The following is a 14,473-nucleotide window of genomic DNA, read 5'->3' as shown; positions in this document are numbered from 1 at the left end:
TTTTTTTAATGCCAAAGAAATATGGAAGAAATTTCTGTTGTGTTCTTGGGAAACAACCAGGAGCCTTCACATAGATTACCCCATGGTTTACAGTATCAGAGATCTGATTACGCTCCATGTTTGTTATTGACCTTTGGCTCAAATGTTCATTGTGTTCTGCTTCTGAGACTTGAGACACAGATCTGGCACCCAAGTTAAATGAGACTTTCAGAAATGTTTATTTATTATGGTGAATATGGAAGGCAATGAATCAATGAGGGGAGAGGTCTAAAGAAGGACTCTAACTATCTGATATAAGCTCAGTGGGAGCAGTTTTCTGTCACTAAGAACACACGCAAGGAGGGGGTGAGTTGCAGGAGAAGGATTTTCTCAATGGAAAGAAAATGAAAGTTCTTCTTTTCACTTCCAAGTCCACTCAACTAGCATTGCCCATCATGTAGAAATCTAATTTTCCCCCGAGATTTCCTAAAGAAAGAATCAGAATAAGTATTTTATTAATAGAATTTTCAGAACTATAAAAATACTTATAAAATTATCTGTCACCCTTATTTTGTATTTGAGGAAACTAAAAGCATAAAGGATATTGACTACAGACAAAATCCAGGTTATTGGATTCCCTACTCTGTTATCTTCCCATCATGCTAAGATGCCACTGAAGACATTATGCCCTATACTATAATTTCTCTGAAAATAAGTGATTTAATCAGGCCTGAGCTTGTGATATATGAGGCGTATCAGTCTTCAACTTATTCTATCAATACTCTTACACTTGGGCTGAATTCCTCATTAGTGGGGATGGCCTAGAGTTTACATATTCCTGCCATTGCCCTTTGTGAAAATTGCAAAATTAGTATTGAACAGAAGCCTCCAGTCTGATGCCGTGGGAAGAGTTTTTCTCCCTGAAAACTGGACTATCTTACACAGAGATCAGTTCTGAAGCCCCACGTTTTATGAGAACTCAGAGTCTAATCACTGCTAATCATGTCCCATAAATCCAAAGACTGAACACTGACTCTTTACCAAAGGACCCAAACTTTATGGTCACCTTATCCTAGCTCAGAATTTCAGACACATGAGATTGAAGATATGTGAAAGAAGGAAACTACAACTTATCTTAAAACCAAAGTATTTCAAGGACTCAAAGGGATATTTGAAGCTTCAAGTGAAAATAAATCTATCAGTTGGCTTATGGGAATGTGAGGGCTGAGAGAAGAGCCCAGCAAACACTCCTGAGTACAGCGAGTCTGCTTTCTACTCAAGTGGGCTTTGTGTTACCACATGTTCTCCTGAGTGGGGGCTGATTATTATCTGAGCATACTGGAGCAAATTCCTGGCTTCATAGCTGTTGTAATTCGTAGAAGAGGTTGATAGTAATTGCCTTGGACTAAGCTTTTTGTTCTTTTCTCCCAGTAGTACTCACATACTCTCAACACACAAGATGCATGGGTTGTCATAGGTTATCAAATTGTTGCCACAGATGGGTTGATATAAACCAGGACAGGGGTTCACTGTTTCCTGGAACCAACTGAAGTCTACTTTCTTATATGGACATGTCACCTGAAATTGAGTTGAAAAGAATGATACAATTAGAATCATACTCATAGAGACCTCTGGACTTTACTAGGAAAATTTAAACGTGGGATCGTAACCCAGTCTGACAGCAGCTCTCCAGCTCCACTTTCACAAAGCAAGCAGACGAAAACCTAGGTATGTCCTTTCAGCTAACAACGTGATCCCCTCCTTGTCAGGATCTTCTGAAAGGAACAGAGAAAGGAGGCCTGCTATATATGGGAAATGAGAGTGTGTGTAAACAGGACAGATTTGGGAAATTTAGCTTCTCAGTTCAGTTACTCGGTCATGTCTGACTCTTTGCAACCCTATGGACTGCAGCATGCCAGGCTTCCCTGTCCATTACCAACTTCTGCAACTTGCTCAAACTCATGTCCTTCGAATTTGGTGATGCCATCCAACCATCTCATCCTCTGTCATCCCCTTCTCCTTTTGCCTTCAATCTTACCCAGTATCAGGGTCTTTTCTAATGAGTCAGTTCTTCATATCAGGTGGCCAAAGTATTGGAGTTTCAGCTTCAGCATCAGTCCTTCCAGTGAATATTCAGGACTGATTTCCTTTAGGATGGACTGGTTTGATCTCCTTGCAGTCCAAGGGACTCTCAAGAGTCTTCTCCAACACCAGAGTTCAAAAGCATCAGTTCTTTGGTACTCAGCTTTCTTTATGGTGCAACTCTCACATCCATACATGACTACTAGAAAAACCATAGCCTTGACGAGACAGACCTTTGTTGACAAAGTAATATCTCTGCTTTTCAATATGCTGTCTAGGTTGGGCAAAACTTTCCTTCCAAGGAGCAAGTGTCTTTTCATTTCATGACTACAGTCACCATCTGCAGTGATTTTGGAGCCCCCCAAAATAAAGTCTATTACTTTTTCCATTGTTTTCCCATCTATTTGCCATGAAGTGATGGGACCAGATGCCATGATCTTCATTTTCTGAATGTTGAGTTTAAAGCCAACTTTTTCACTCTCCTCTTTCACTTTCATCAAGAGGCTTTTTAGTTCTTTCCTTTCTGCCATCAGGTGGTGTCATCTGCATAACTGAGATTATTGATATTTCTCCCAGAAATCTTGATTCCAGCTTGTGCTTCATCCAGCCCAGCATTATGCATGATGTATTCTGCATACAAGTTAAATAAGCAGGGTGACAATATACAGCCTTGACATACTCTTTTTCCAATTTGGAACCAGTCTGTTGTTCCATGTCCAGTTCTAACTGTTGCTTCTTGACCTGCACACAGAATCCTGTCATTCAGTTCAGTTCAGTCGCTCAGTCGTGTCTGACTCTCTGCGACTCCATGAACAGCAGCACGCCAGGCCTCCCTGTCCATCACCAACTCCCGGAGTTCACTCAGACTCACATCCATCGAGTCGGTGATGCCATCCAGCCATCTCATCCTCTGTCGTCCCCTTCTCCTCCTGCCCCCAATCCCTCCCAGCATCAGAGTCTTTTCCAATGAGTCAACTCTTCACATGAGGTGGCCAAAGTACTAGAGCTTCAGCTTTAGCATCATTCCCTCCAAAGAAATCCCAGGGCTGATCTCCTTCAGAATGGACTGGTTGGATCTCCTTGCAGTCCAAGGGACTCGCAAGAGTCTTCTCCAACACTACAGTTCAAAAGCATCAATTCTTCGGTTCTCAGCCTTCTTCACAGTCCAACTCTCACATCCATACATGACTACTGGGAAAACCACAGCCTTGACTAGACGGACCTTAGTCGGCAAAGTAATGTCTCTGCTTTTGAATATGCTATCTAGGTTGATCATAACTTTTCTTCCAAGGAGTAAGCGTCTTTTAATTTCATGGCTGCAGTCACCATCTGCAGTGATTTTGGAGCCCCAAAAAATAAAGTCTGATACTGTTTCCACTGTTTCATTAAGCTCTTTTAATTGCATTTTGCTGCACATAAAGAATTTCTTCTTAGTATGGGCTGAAAGACCCTATGGATCTGTCACCTCCTGACTTTTCCAACATTGCCTTGTACCACCTTGCTCTTTGCCATTCCCCTGTTTTTTTTTTTTTTTTGTTTTTTTTTGCTTCAAATGCTCCATCACCCCTCCATCTCAGAGTCTTGTGGTTTGTCACAACCACCCCATCAAATGTATTCTCTTTTTCCTTAAACCTAAACTGATTCTAGGGCTTCCCACTTGGCTCATTGGTAAGGAATTTGCCCACCAGTTCAGGAGATGCAGGTTAGATCCCTGGGTTGGGAAGATCCCCCAGAGAAGGAAATGGCAACCGACTCCAGTATTTTTACTTAGGGAAATCCCATCAACAAAGGAGCCTGGCAGGCTATAGTCCATGGGGTTTCAAACAGTCAGACACAACCAAACAAGAACAAACTCATTCTACCTTCAGAGCTCAGATTATGACCTAGTTTCTCAGAGATATTTCTCAAAATACAATTCCAACTTTCCATTTTCCTTAATACCTCTAATCAGTGTACAATAAAGCATTTGTATAATTGACTAACTGCACACCGCAAAGAACTCTAAGCCCATAACGGTTAAGTCTGTGTCTCATTAGACTAATCTTTATGTAAGCAGCACATATATTGGCACTTAATCATTGCCCTTAAATATGTGCAAAGTAAATAAGATATAAAATAGTTCAAACAGAATGAATATAATCAAATAATAGCAAGAGTAGCTAGTACCATCTGTAAATACAGCTTTTTTTCCCCCTCTTTACAGTAGGATGTGTATGTTCCTCCTATTCTAAAGAGAATATGAGCCTGTTCATGGTGCGTGGACTATGCACTCATCTGTTGTGCAGTGGTGAAGCTGCTCCTTCACTCTGTTCCAACCTCACAAGTCGCCAGTGACTCAAGGAGGTAAATCCTCCTCACTGCTCTCTGCCTGGGTGACTCCTTTTCTGCGTTCACATCTGATATCCCCGTGCCCAAGAAGCCTTCACTGATCACATTGCTGACTGTAGTATCTCTGCTTTCAATAGATATTCTCTGTTGTACCATCCTATTTTATTTACAAAATTTACTACAAATAACAGTCCTTCTCTTTCTGTTTTCTGGCTATTTGTAAGCTTCATGAGAGAAGAGAATATGCCTTTTTCCCCTCAGTATTGTATCCTAGGGCACAGCACAGATGATAAATATTTCTTGAAGAAACTGAGAAAGAATGAGTAAGTTTATTTTTGTTTGTAAATTAATGGACAAGTGAAGGACTATTCTTACCAGCAACCTTCAGAAGAGGAAAACTCTAGGACTGAACTCTGTGAGACTAAAGTGTAAATCCTGGACTGATTCTACAGACTCTTTGGCTGGAGTTATAGCTCCTGACAGGTTCAGCACTCTGGTCTATGAGTCCCCTGAAGGCTAAGCTGCCCTCAAAGCATCTCTGTCACCAGTCAACTCATGAATGCATTTTTTTTAAGAAGTAAAATTTAAAATGTACTAGTGAGGCTAAAGCTTGAAGTGCAAATGCTCTCAAAATGAAGGAGTACAGGAACACTAATCCACATCAGAAAACCAAAACAATCTTTCATTTCTCCATTTCCCCCATTTATTAAGTAAGCACTTATTTTTACCTCAATATATTCAGTGCTCAGAAGTATAGCTGAAAATGAAAAAGGTACCTCCATCACTTTGCCCTCATACAAGTTGGAAACAGAATCTGAGGCTCTGTTCAGAGATAGGCTGTTCCTTCACATATCCTCAGTCTATATCTCAGGGTTGCCGTTTGCCATTCACAACTAGGCATTCTCTGCAGCTTATAGGGCAGTTAGGAGCATACTCTTCATCCCACTGCAGTCCCCTCTGGAGAAGAAACCATGCAATGCTCAAGTCTGTGGGTGTGTAAGAACCTGCCATGCCTCCTGGCAACTGCCCGCGCCCACAAGCATTTTCCAGGCACCGCGGAGGGTTCTGCAGTGTACCTGTGACCAAGTCTCAGCTTGGGTCCAGCTGGGATTACTCTCCTGTGGGCTCCTCTACCTACAGCACCTGCCGCTTTCATGTGTCTGAACCTTGAAGAACATCACTTGCTCAGTAAAGTTCTAAGACAGTAATTCCAAAGAAAACTCAGATTCGAGTTTCGTTCCTAGGAAATTTGGAAGAAGATTACCTTAATATTTCCATGTGGTGGCCACCAGCGTGGAGGGCCTGAAACCATAACAAATGAAAATAGTTACAGAATCTAGTGTCTGATAAGTCATAGAGCCTTAATATGTTGACAGAATGTAGTTCTAATGGAGTACCAAGAAAGCTTACAACAATGAAAACATTGTTTCATTTGTACATATCTTCATTCATTTTCTTAAAATGTGGGATAACTCTTTTACTCCTGGTAGATAATCAGTAGAGGGCTCTACAGACTACCAGTCCAGTGTACCAGATAATTGCTTTGATTAACTAATTAGCCTGGGCTTGAGAAGGTTCAGAGTTGACAGCCAGTATATGAAAGGAAATTAAGAAATGCTAGAAAATTTTTTATAATTATCTATGTTTAATTGATTGATTGCTTTACAATAGTGGTTTGATTTCTGTCATACATCAACAGAAATAAATCATAGGTGTACATATGTTCCCTCCCTCTTGAATCTCCCTGCCACCTCTCACCCTTCCCCACCCCTCTAGGTTATTACAGAGTCCCAGTTTGAATTCCCTGAGTTGTACAGCAAATCTCCACTGGGTGTCTGTTTACATATGGTAATGTACATACTCGCATGCTGCTCTCTCCATTCATCTCACCCTCTCCTTATGTTCCCCTGCCCTTGTCCATAAGTCTGTTCTCTATGTCTGCATCTCCATTAGTAAAGTAGTAAGGTCGCTCAGTCATGCCCGACTCTTTGCGACCCTATGGACTGTAGCCCACCAGGCTCCTCTGTCCATGGGATTCTCCAGGCAAGAATACTGGAGTGGGTTGCCATTTCCTTCTCCAGGGGATCTTCCTGACCCAGGGATTGAACCCAGGTCTCCCACATTGCAGGCAGACGCTTTAACCTCTGAGCCACCAGGGAAGAACCATCTCCATTACTGCCCTGCAAATAGGCTCATCAGTACCATCTTTATAGATTCCATATACATGTGTTAATGTACGATATTTGCTTTTCTCTTTCTGACTTATTTCACTCTCTCTAATAGGCTCTGGGTTCATCACTTCATTAGAGCTGACTCAGATGCATTTCTTCTAATGACTGAGTAGTATTCCGTTGTCTGTACACACACACACACACATACATATATATATATATATATATATATATATATATATATATACCACAGCTTCTTTATCCATTCATCTGTCAAGGGGCATTTAGATTCCTTCCATGTTCTAGCTGTTGTAAATAATAGTGCTACAGTGAACACTGAGGTACATTTGTCTTTTTCCGTTTTGGTTTCCTCAAGGCATATGCCTAGAAGTGGTCTTGCTGGGTTGTATGGTGATTTTATCCCTAGATTTTTTAAAAAAGAATCTCCATACTGTCTTCTATAGTGACTGTATCAATTCACATTCCCACCAGCAGTGCAGAAACGTTCCCTTTTCTCCACACCCTCTCCAGTACTTGTTGTGGATTTTTTGATGATGGCCATTCTGGCCAATGTGAAGTGATATCTCACTGTAGTTTTGATTTGTATTTCTCTAATAATGTGTGATGTTGACCATCTCATGTGTTTATTAGCCATCTCTGTGTCTTCTTTGGAGAAATGTCTGTTTAGGTTTTTTGCCACTTTTCGATTGAGTTGTTTGTTTTTCTGGCATTGTATGAACTGCTTGTATATTTTGGAAGTTAATCTTTTGTCAGTTGTTTCATTTGCTAATATTTTCTCCCATTCTGAGAGTTGTCTTTTCACCTTGCTTAGAGCTTCCTTTGCTGTGCAAAAGCTTTTAAGTTTAATTAGGTCCCACTTGTTTATCTTTGTTTTTATTTCTATTATTCTAGGAGGTGGGTCATAAAGAACCTTGCTATGATTTATATCATACAGTGTTCTGCCTATATTTTCATCTAAGAGTTTTATAGTTTCTGGTCTTATGTTTAGGTCTTTAATCCATTTCAAGTTTATCTTTGTGTGTGATATTAGGAAATTTCAAGAAATGCTGGAATTTTAAAGAGATCTTTTAACCCCTTCCCATTATCTTATAAATTGCCCAAAAATTCATGACAGATATGGGAAAAAACTAAGCTCTTCAATCCTTGAAGCCAGATTTCCCCACATGACTTCTCTAAAAAGGACACAAAAGTTAATTACCCACTCAAATATATGGTAAAAAAATTTTTATTAAAAGTTCTGAATTTTTGTGGTGCACCGTGGTGAAGGCTTATTGCCAGTCATTTTCACATGTTATTTCACCCAGTCATCCACACACGTCATCCCTATGAATTAGGTCTCATAATTTGCATTAACAGATGGGCAAGTTAAGGCCCCTGCCCTTTGGCTCAGGGCCTTTTTTTTTTTTTTTTTTTAAATCACACTTCATTGTATCTTTCTCTGTAGACACAGATATATAAACATAGTAAAATGAAACATTTAAATAAAAATGTAAGTAAGAATTTCAAAGCATTCTCTTTCAGATTATAATGTCAGAGTCCAGCAATCAACCTTATTACATCCTTGCGCAAAACAGCTGCCTTACTCACCAGAAGGTAACGCCAAATATATTGGGATAAAGAACAGTTGTGAGCAGAGTACTCCAAAGGGTATGGCCATTTTCCCTCTTGGCATGTCCTCAAAGTGATGCTCTGAGATATTGTTTCAGGATGTTGTTACCTTTTGATGTAGTCACCAAAGAAGGGGTTATCAGGATACTGAGACCACTTTTGAAGTGAATATTCATCTCCAGTCTACCCATTGCATGCTACTTCCCCAAGGACAAATGCTCATGAAAAGTTAAAGTTTGATTAGTCATAAATAAATATAGAGTTCTCAGTGACAGATCTGTGACTCCTTAGAAGTAAATGAGAGGATACTGTTTGGGAATAATTGTATTATTTTAGTGTGGAGATATTTTAAGCGTCTTGAACAGGCATCTTACCTGACGATTCTCTCTCTCTCTCTCTTTTTTTTTTTTTTGTTGTTTGAGAGGATACAAAGAAAATGATGAGGCTGCTAGAGGCTTCTAGAGAACAAGAGCTTCTCAATAGAGGAAGCAGATCTGTACTCAGTCATAAAGCAGAGATTGCCTTTTGGGATTAAGACAGGGATTTGTAATACAGCAAATCTAGGCCTACTTGGCTGTGCTGAGAATCTTCTGGCTTGGAAAGCTAAACTCTCTTGGAGCATTCTGAGAGAGTGCATAGGGAGAAAAAAAGAATTATTCACATGGGGGTTCCAAAGCTATTTTCCTCCAGACACAGCAAGGGAGAATGCAGTGAGCAAATCCTCCCTTGGGGTTTCCTGTCTTTGTAGCAGCCTTTCCAACCCTAGAGAATGGTGTATGGAGGTTTCAGGTTGACTAAGGACCACACTGAACTCTCCCCATCTTCCTAATTCTGCAAAAGTGAGCTAGTCCTCCCTACTGTCCCAGAGGCCTTAATCTCTGCTTTGTAGCATATGCTGATTATATAATTTACATAAACTCTTTGCCTTTATGTTACGGTGTGATATTTGTTATCAAATATCACTGAAATGTCTCTGAAGTACTCCACTCTCAAGGATGGCTGAAAGGCTCTCGGCACTGTGTCCAGAGCTGTCTACTCGGCCTGCTTCTGAGTCAGTCTGTGACTCCATGTTTTGCTTAAGTGGACCCCCATCTCTTCCTGACGTCTTCCCTGGCTTCCTTCAGGAGTGGAGCTTAACAGTGGAAGATCCAGGTGCACTAGAACACAATGCCCACTCTCCCTACAGCGTGTACCCAGGTTGACTTACCTCAGAAAGGAAGAGAGATGTAATGTGCTCCTTTGTGGCTGATGCCTCTCCTTTGAGGAACGTGTTAGAGCCTCGAGAGGGGGATAGCTTAGCTGCGTAGGAGAGGGATGCACTGATGCATTGTGTGCTGGGCTGAGCAGACCCTGGGAGGCCAAACACTTAGTGTGAGTTAAAGGCAAACTCAGCAGGAGGTACTGGGAAGGGAGCACTGAGACGTGTATAAGACTTGGCCAAATGGGAGTGGAGGATGGGGGGGAGGAGGTAAGAACAGATCACTGACCAGGGTAGCCCTGGGCAGGCAATCCAAAGAGGCAGGAGCAGAAGGAACATACCACAGAAAGAAGAAGCATAGCAGAAAAAATATAGAATGTTCCACAGCAATAATTAGCACCTTTGGCCCAAATGAAAAAATGTAGGAACAGTTGAGAAAGAGAGGAGGTTGTGTGACAGATTAGGTCTGTGGATGCCATCTGCAATGGGTCCAGCCATGTCCTGCAACATTCCAGACCTTTGCAGCTTTGTAACAGGGAAGGTACCTTGTCATGGTGGGTTTCCTCCTGCTTTCTGAACTTCTTGCCCTTTTGTTACGTTTCGCAAAAAAAAGCAACACTTCTTATATCAAGGAAATGCAAGTTTATTCTAGAAAAGTCAGAAAGCAAAAATAATGGAATAGAACTAAAAGACAAGAAACCTCAAAACCCATAAATAACTGTGAAACATACACTGCATTGAATTGTATCATTCCAGTTTTGTAAAAAAAAAATATGTATATATGCATACACAGAGATCCACATGTATACATGATCTTGTCATATTTAATCAGATTTTTGTAGTATACTTTATTTTCTGCTTTTTGACTTAGAAATGTCTTGATGTTCAAATACATGTAGAACATGTCATCATATAGAACATGAATTTAGATGCCTAGTATTGTGTTCTGTCATATATATGGATTTTTATTATTTTAAAATTCTGCTATAGTTGCTCAACTAGTTTGATTCCAATTTCATTATTATTAGCAATGCTGGGATGAGCAAATTTTTATTTACCCAAGTTTATTTGTCTCATTGTTTCAAGAAAACCTAACAACCTACTGGAAATTTCCAGAAAGGACTGGGGTCACCTAGAATATGAAAGAAGTGGTTTTCATGCAACCTGTAGGCTCTGTACCTGTAAGTCTAATAGGGAACATTTTGGATATACCCTGTCACTTTCCTAAGTCATGCATCTTGCAGTACACAGAGGTAGAGGCACTCCATTGTTGAGAAAGAATTCTGGACTTAAAAGCTGGAAGTTAAGTTACAATATTTTGTCACCTTGAAAACTTAATTTCTCCTCTCTGAACAGAATTTTCTCATTTGCACAATGGGTTAATCAAACCTTCCCTAAGAAACTCTTTGGAGGTTTAAGTGAGCTAACATTTAAACAACCTGAAAACTGCCTGCCTCAGGCTACTGATATGGGCACAGATTCATTGCATTGTATGCATTTTCAAAGGTAATAGTCAGTGTGAAATTACTTCCCACCTGATAATAATAAATAATTTCCATTTTCAGCTTTGCTTTGTCACAGATTTTTTTGATTTTTATAAAATTTCTCTATCTTAATGTTAGCTTTTGTTTATTTTAATTATTTATTTTTAGCTGCATTGGGCCTCAGTTGTGGTGCAAGGGCTCTTCATTGCAATGTGTACGATTCTCTATAGTTGAGGCTCAGTAGCTTTGGCATGCAGGCTTAGTTGCTCCACGGCGTGTGGAATCTTCCTGGACCAAGAATCAAATTCAAGTCCCCTGCATTGGAAGGCAGATTCTTAACCACTGGACCACCATGGAAGTCCCAGGTCACAGATTTGTTATTAGTAGAACATCACTGGTTAAATGAGTTCCTGCAGGCCTTTTGCTGTCCAAGATTCTGGTTTCTCAGGAGTTGTATGGGCATAGTACTTCCCTGGTGGCTCAGCGATGGAGACTCTGCCTGCAATGCAGGAGACACTGGTTCGGTCCCATGGTTGGGAAGATCCCCTGGAGAAGGAAATGGCAAGCCACTCCAGTATATCTAGATATACACTCCAATATCTGTCTCCATCTGACAGACAGAATGGAAGCCACAATTACAGAAAATCAACCAAATTGATCACTTGGATCAAGGCCTTGTCTTACTCAATGAAACTATGAGCCATGCCATATAGGCCCACCTAAGATAGACAGGGCATGGTGGAAGTTCTGACAAAACGTGGTCCACTGGAGAAGGGAATGGCAAACCACTTCATTATTCTTGCATTGAGAACCCCTTGAACAGTATGAAAAGGCAAAAAGATAGGACACTGAAAGATGAACTCCCCAAATCAGTAGATGCCCAATATGCTACTGGAGAAGAGTGGAGAAATAGCTCCAGAAGCAGTGACGAGGCTCAGCCAAAGCGAAAACAATGCCCAGTTGTGGATATGACTGGTGATGGAAGTAAAGTCTGATGCTGTAAAGAACAGTACTGTATAGGAACCTGGAATGTTAAGTCAAAGAATAAAGATAAATTGGAAGTGGTCAAACAGGAGATGGCAAGAGTGAACATCAGCATTTTAGGAAGTAATAAACTAAAATGGACTGGAATGGGCCAATTTGATTCAGATGACCATTATATCTACTATTGTGGGCAATAATTTCTTAGAAGAAATAGAGTGGCCCTCATACTCAACAAAAGAGTATGAAATACAGTACTTTGGTGCAGTCTCAAAAACCACAGAATGATCTCAGTTCATTTCCAAGGCAAGCCATTCAGCATCACAGTAATTCAAGTCTTTGCCAAGCCACTAATGCTGAAAAAACTGAAGTTGAATGGTTCTATGAGACCTTCAAGACATTCTAGCACTAATGCCAAAAAAGCTGTCCCTTTCATTATAGAGGACTGGAATGCAAAAGTAGGAATTCAAGAGATACTTGGAGTAACAGGAAAGTTTGCCCTTGGAGTATACAGTGAAGCAGGACAAAAGCTAACAGAGTTTTGCCAAGAGAGTGCACTAGCCATAGAAAACACCCTCTTCCAAGAACACAAGAGACAGCTCTACACATGGACATTACCAGGTGGTCAGTACTGAAATCAGATTGATTATATTCTTTGCAGCCAAAAGTGGAGAAGCTTTATACAGTCAACAAGAACAGGAGCTGACTGTGGCTCAGATCATCAACTTATTGCCAAATTCAGACTTAAATTGAATAAAGTAGGAAAACTGCTAGGCCATTCAGGTATTTTCTAAATCAAATCCCTTACAATTATACAGGGGAAGTAAGAAATAGATTCAAGGGATTAGATCTGATAGAGTGCCTAAAGAACTATGGATGGATGTTCATAGCATTATACAGGAAGCAGGGATCAAGACCATCCCCAAGAAAAAGAAATTCAAAAAGGCAAAATGGTTGTCTGAGGAGACCTTACAAATAGCTGAGAAAAGAAGATAAGAGAAATGCAAAGAAGAAAAGTAAAGAGGTATCTATCTGATTGAGGAGTTTCAAAGAATAGCAAGGAGAGAAAAGCCTTCCTAAGTGATCAATGTGAAGAAAGAGGTAAAACAGTAGAATGAGAAAGACTAGAAATCTCTTCAAGAAAATTAGAGATACCAAGGAACCACAGCCTTGTCTAACTCAATGAAACTATGAGCCATGCTGTGTAGGGCCACCCAAGATGGATGGGTCATGGTGTAGAGTTCTGACAAAATGTGGTCCACTGGAGAAGGGAATGGCAAACCACTTCAGTATTCTTACCTTGAGAACCCCATGAACAGTATGAAAAGGCAAAAAGATAGGACAGTGAAAGATGAAGTCCCCAGGTTGGTAGGTGCCCAGTATGCTACTGGAGATCAGTGGAGAAATAACTCCAGAAAGAATGAAGAGATGGAGCCAAAGCAAAAACAACACCCAGTTGTGGATTTGGCTGATGATAGAAGCAAAGTTCGATGCTGTAAAGAGCAATATTGCCTAGGAAATAGAGATGTTTAGTACATGTATCAAGGCAAATTGGAAGTGATCAAACAGGAGATGGCAATAGTAAATGTCGACATTTTAGGAATCAGCAAACTAAAATGGACTGGAATGGGTGAATTTAACTCAGATGACCGTTATATCTACTACTGTGGGAAAGAATCCCTTAGGAGAAATGGAGTAGCCATCATGGTCAACAAGAGAGTCCAAAAATGCAATCTCAAAAATGACAGAATGATCTCAGGTCATTTCCAAGGCAAACCATTCAATATCACGGTAATCCCAAGACTATGCCGCGACCAGTAATATTGAAGAAGCTGAAGTTGATCAATTCTCTGAAGACCTACAAGACCTTCTAGAATTAACACCCAAAAAAAGATGTTCTTTTCATTATAAAGGACTGGAATGCAAAAGTAGGATGTCAAGAAATACCTGGAGTAACAGGCAAATTTGCCTTGGAGTACAAAATGAAGCAGGGCAAAGGCTAACAGAGTTTCACCAAGAGAACACACTGATCATAGCAAACACCCTCTTCCAACAACACAAGAGAACTCTACACGTGGGCATCACCAGATGGCCAGCACCAAAATCAGATTGATTATATTCTTTGCAGCCAAAGACAGAGAAGCTCTATACAGTCAGCAAAAACAAGATCTGGCTCAGATTATGAACTCCTTATTGCCAAATTCAGACTTCAACTGAAGAAAGTAAAGAAAACCACTAGACCATTCAGGTATGACCTAAATCAAATCCCTTATGATTATACAGTGGAAGTGAGAAATAGATTCAAGAGATTAGATCTGATAGAGTGCCTGAAGAACGATGGGTGGAGGTTTATGACATTGTACAGGAGGCAGGGATCAAGACCATTCCCCAAAAAAAGAAATGCAAAAAGGCAAAATGGTTGTCTGAGGAGGCCTTACAAATAGCTGTGAAAGAAGAGAAGTGAAAGGCAAAAGAGAAAAGGAAAGATATACCCATTTGAATGCAGAGTTCCAAAGAATAGGAAGGAGAGTTAAGAAAGCCTTCCTCAGCGATCAATGCAAAGAAATAGAGGAAAGCAATAGAACAGGAAAGACTAGAGATCTCTTGAAGAAAATTAGAGA

General features: G+C 40.4%; 1 protein-coding gene across 1 annotated transcript; it reads right to left on the bottom strand.

The window, feature by feature from the left end:
* Window positions 1-419: 419 nt before the first annotated feature.
* SPINK14 (serine peptidase inhibitor Kazal type 14 (putative)) lies at window positions 420-5,701 on the bottom strand. The gene is made up of 3 exons (XM_069592727.1): window positions 5,654-5,701; window positions 1,421-1,557; window positions 420-465 (listed from the first exon to the last, which is right to left on the bottom strand). Exons 1-3 carry the CDS (start codon window positions 5,699-5,701, stop codon window positions 420-422), a joined length of 231 nt encoding a protein of 76 aa, XP_069448828.1.
* Between the last annotated feature and the right edge of the window lie 8,772 nt (window positions 5,702-14,473).

This window comes from Ovis canadensis, chromosome 5 (assembly GCF_042477335.2).
Source record: "Ovis canadensis isolate MfBH-ARS-UI-01 breed Bighorn chromosome 5, ARS-UI_OviCan_v2, whole genome shotgun sequence".
Lineage (NCBI taxonomy): Eukaryota > Metazoa > Chordata > Mammalia > Artiodactyla > Bovidae > Ovis > Ovis canadensis.
Note: the sequence above shows the minus strand (reverse complement) of the source record. Positions and strands in the feature narration are given on the sequence as shown.

Coding starts and splice junctions, on each gene's coding strand:
- SPINK14 (XM_069592727.1), bottom strand. CDS start 5,701: ATGGTTTCAGGCCCTCCACGCTGGTGGCCACCACATGGAAATATTAAG. Junction 1,558..5,653: donor CACCACATGGAAATATTAAG/GTAATCTTCTTC, acceptor ACTCAATTTCAG/GTGACATGTCCATATAAGAA. Junction 466..1,420: donor ATCTTGTGTGTTGAGAGTAT/GTGAGTACTACT, acceptor TTCTTTCTTTAG/GAAATCTCGGGGGAAAATTA.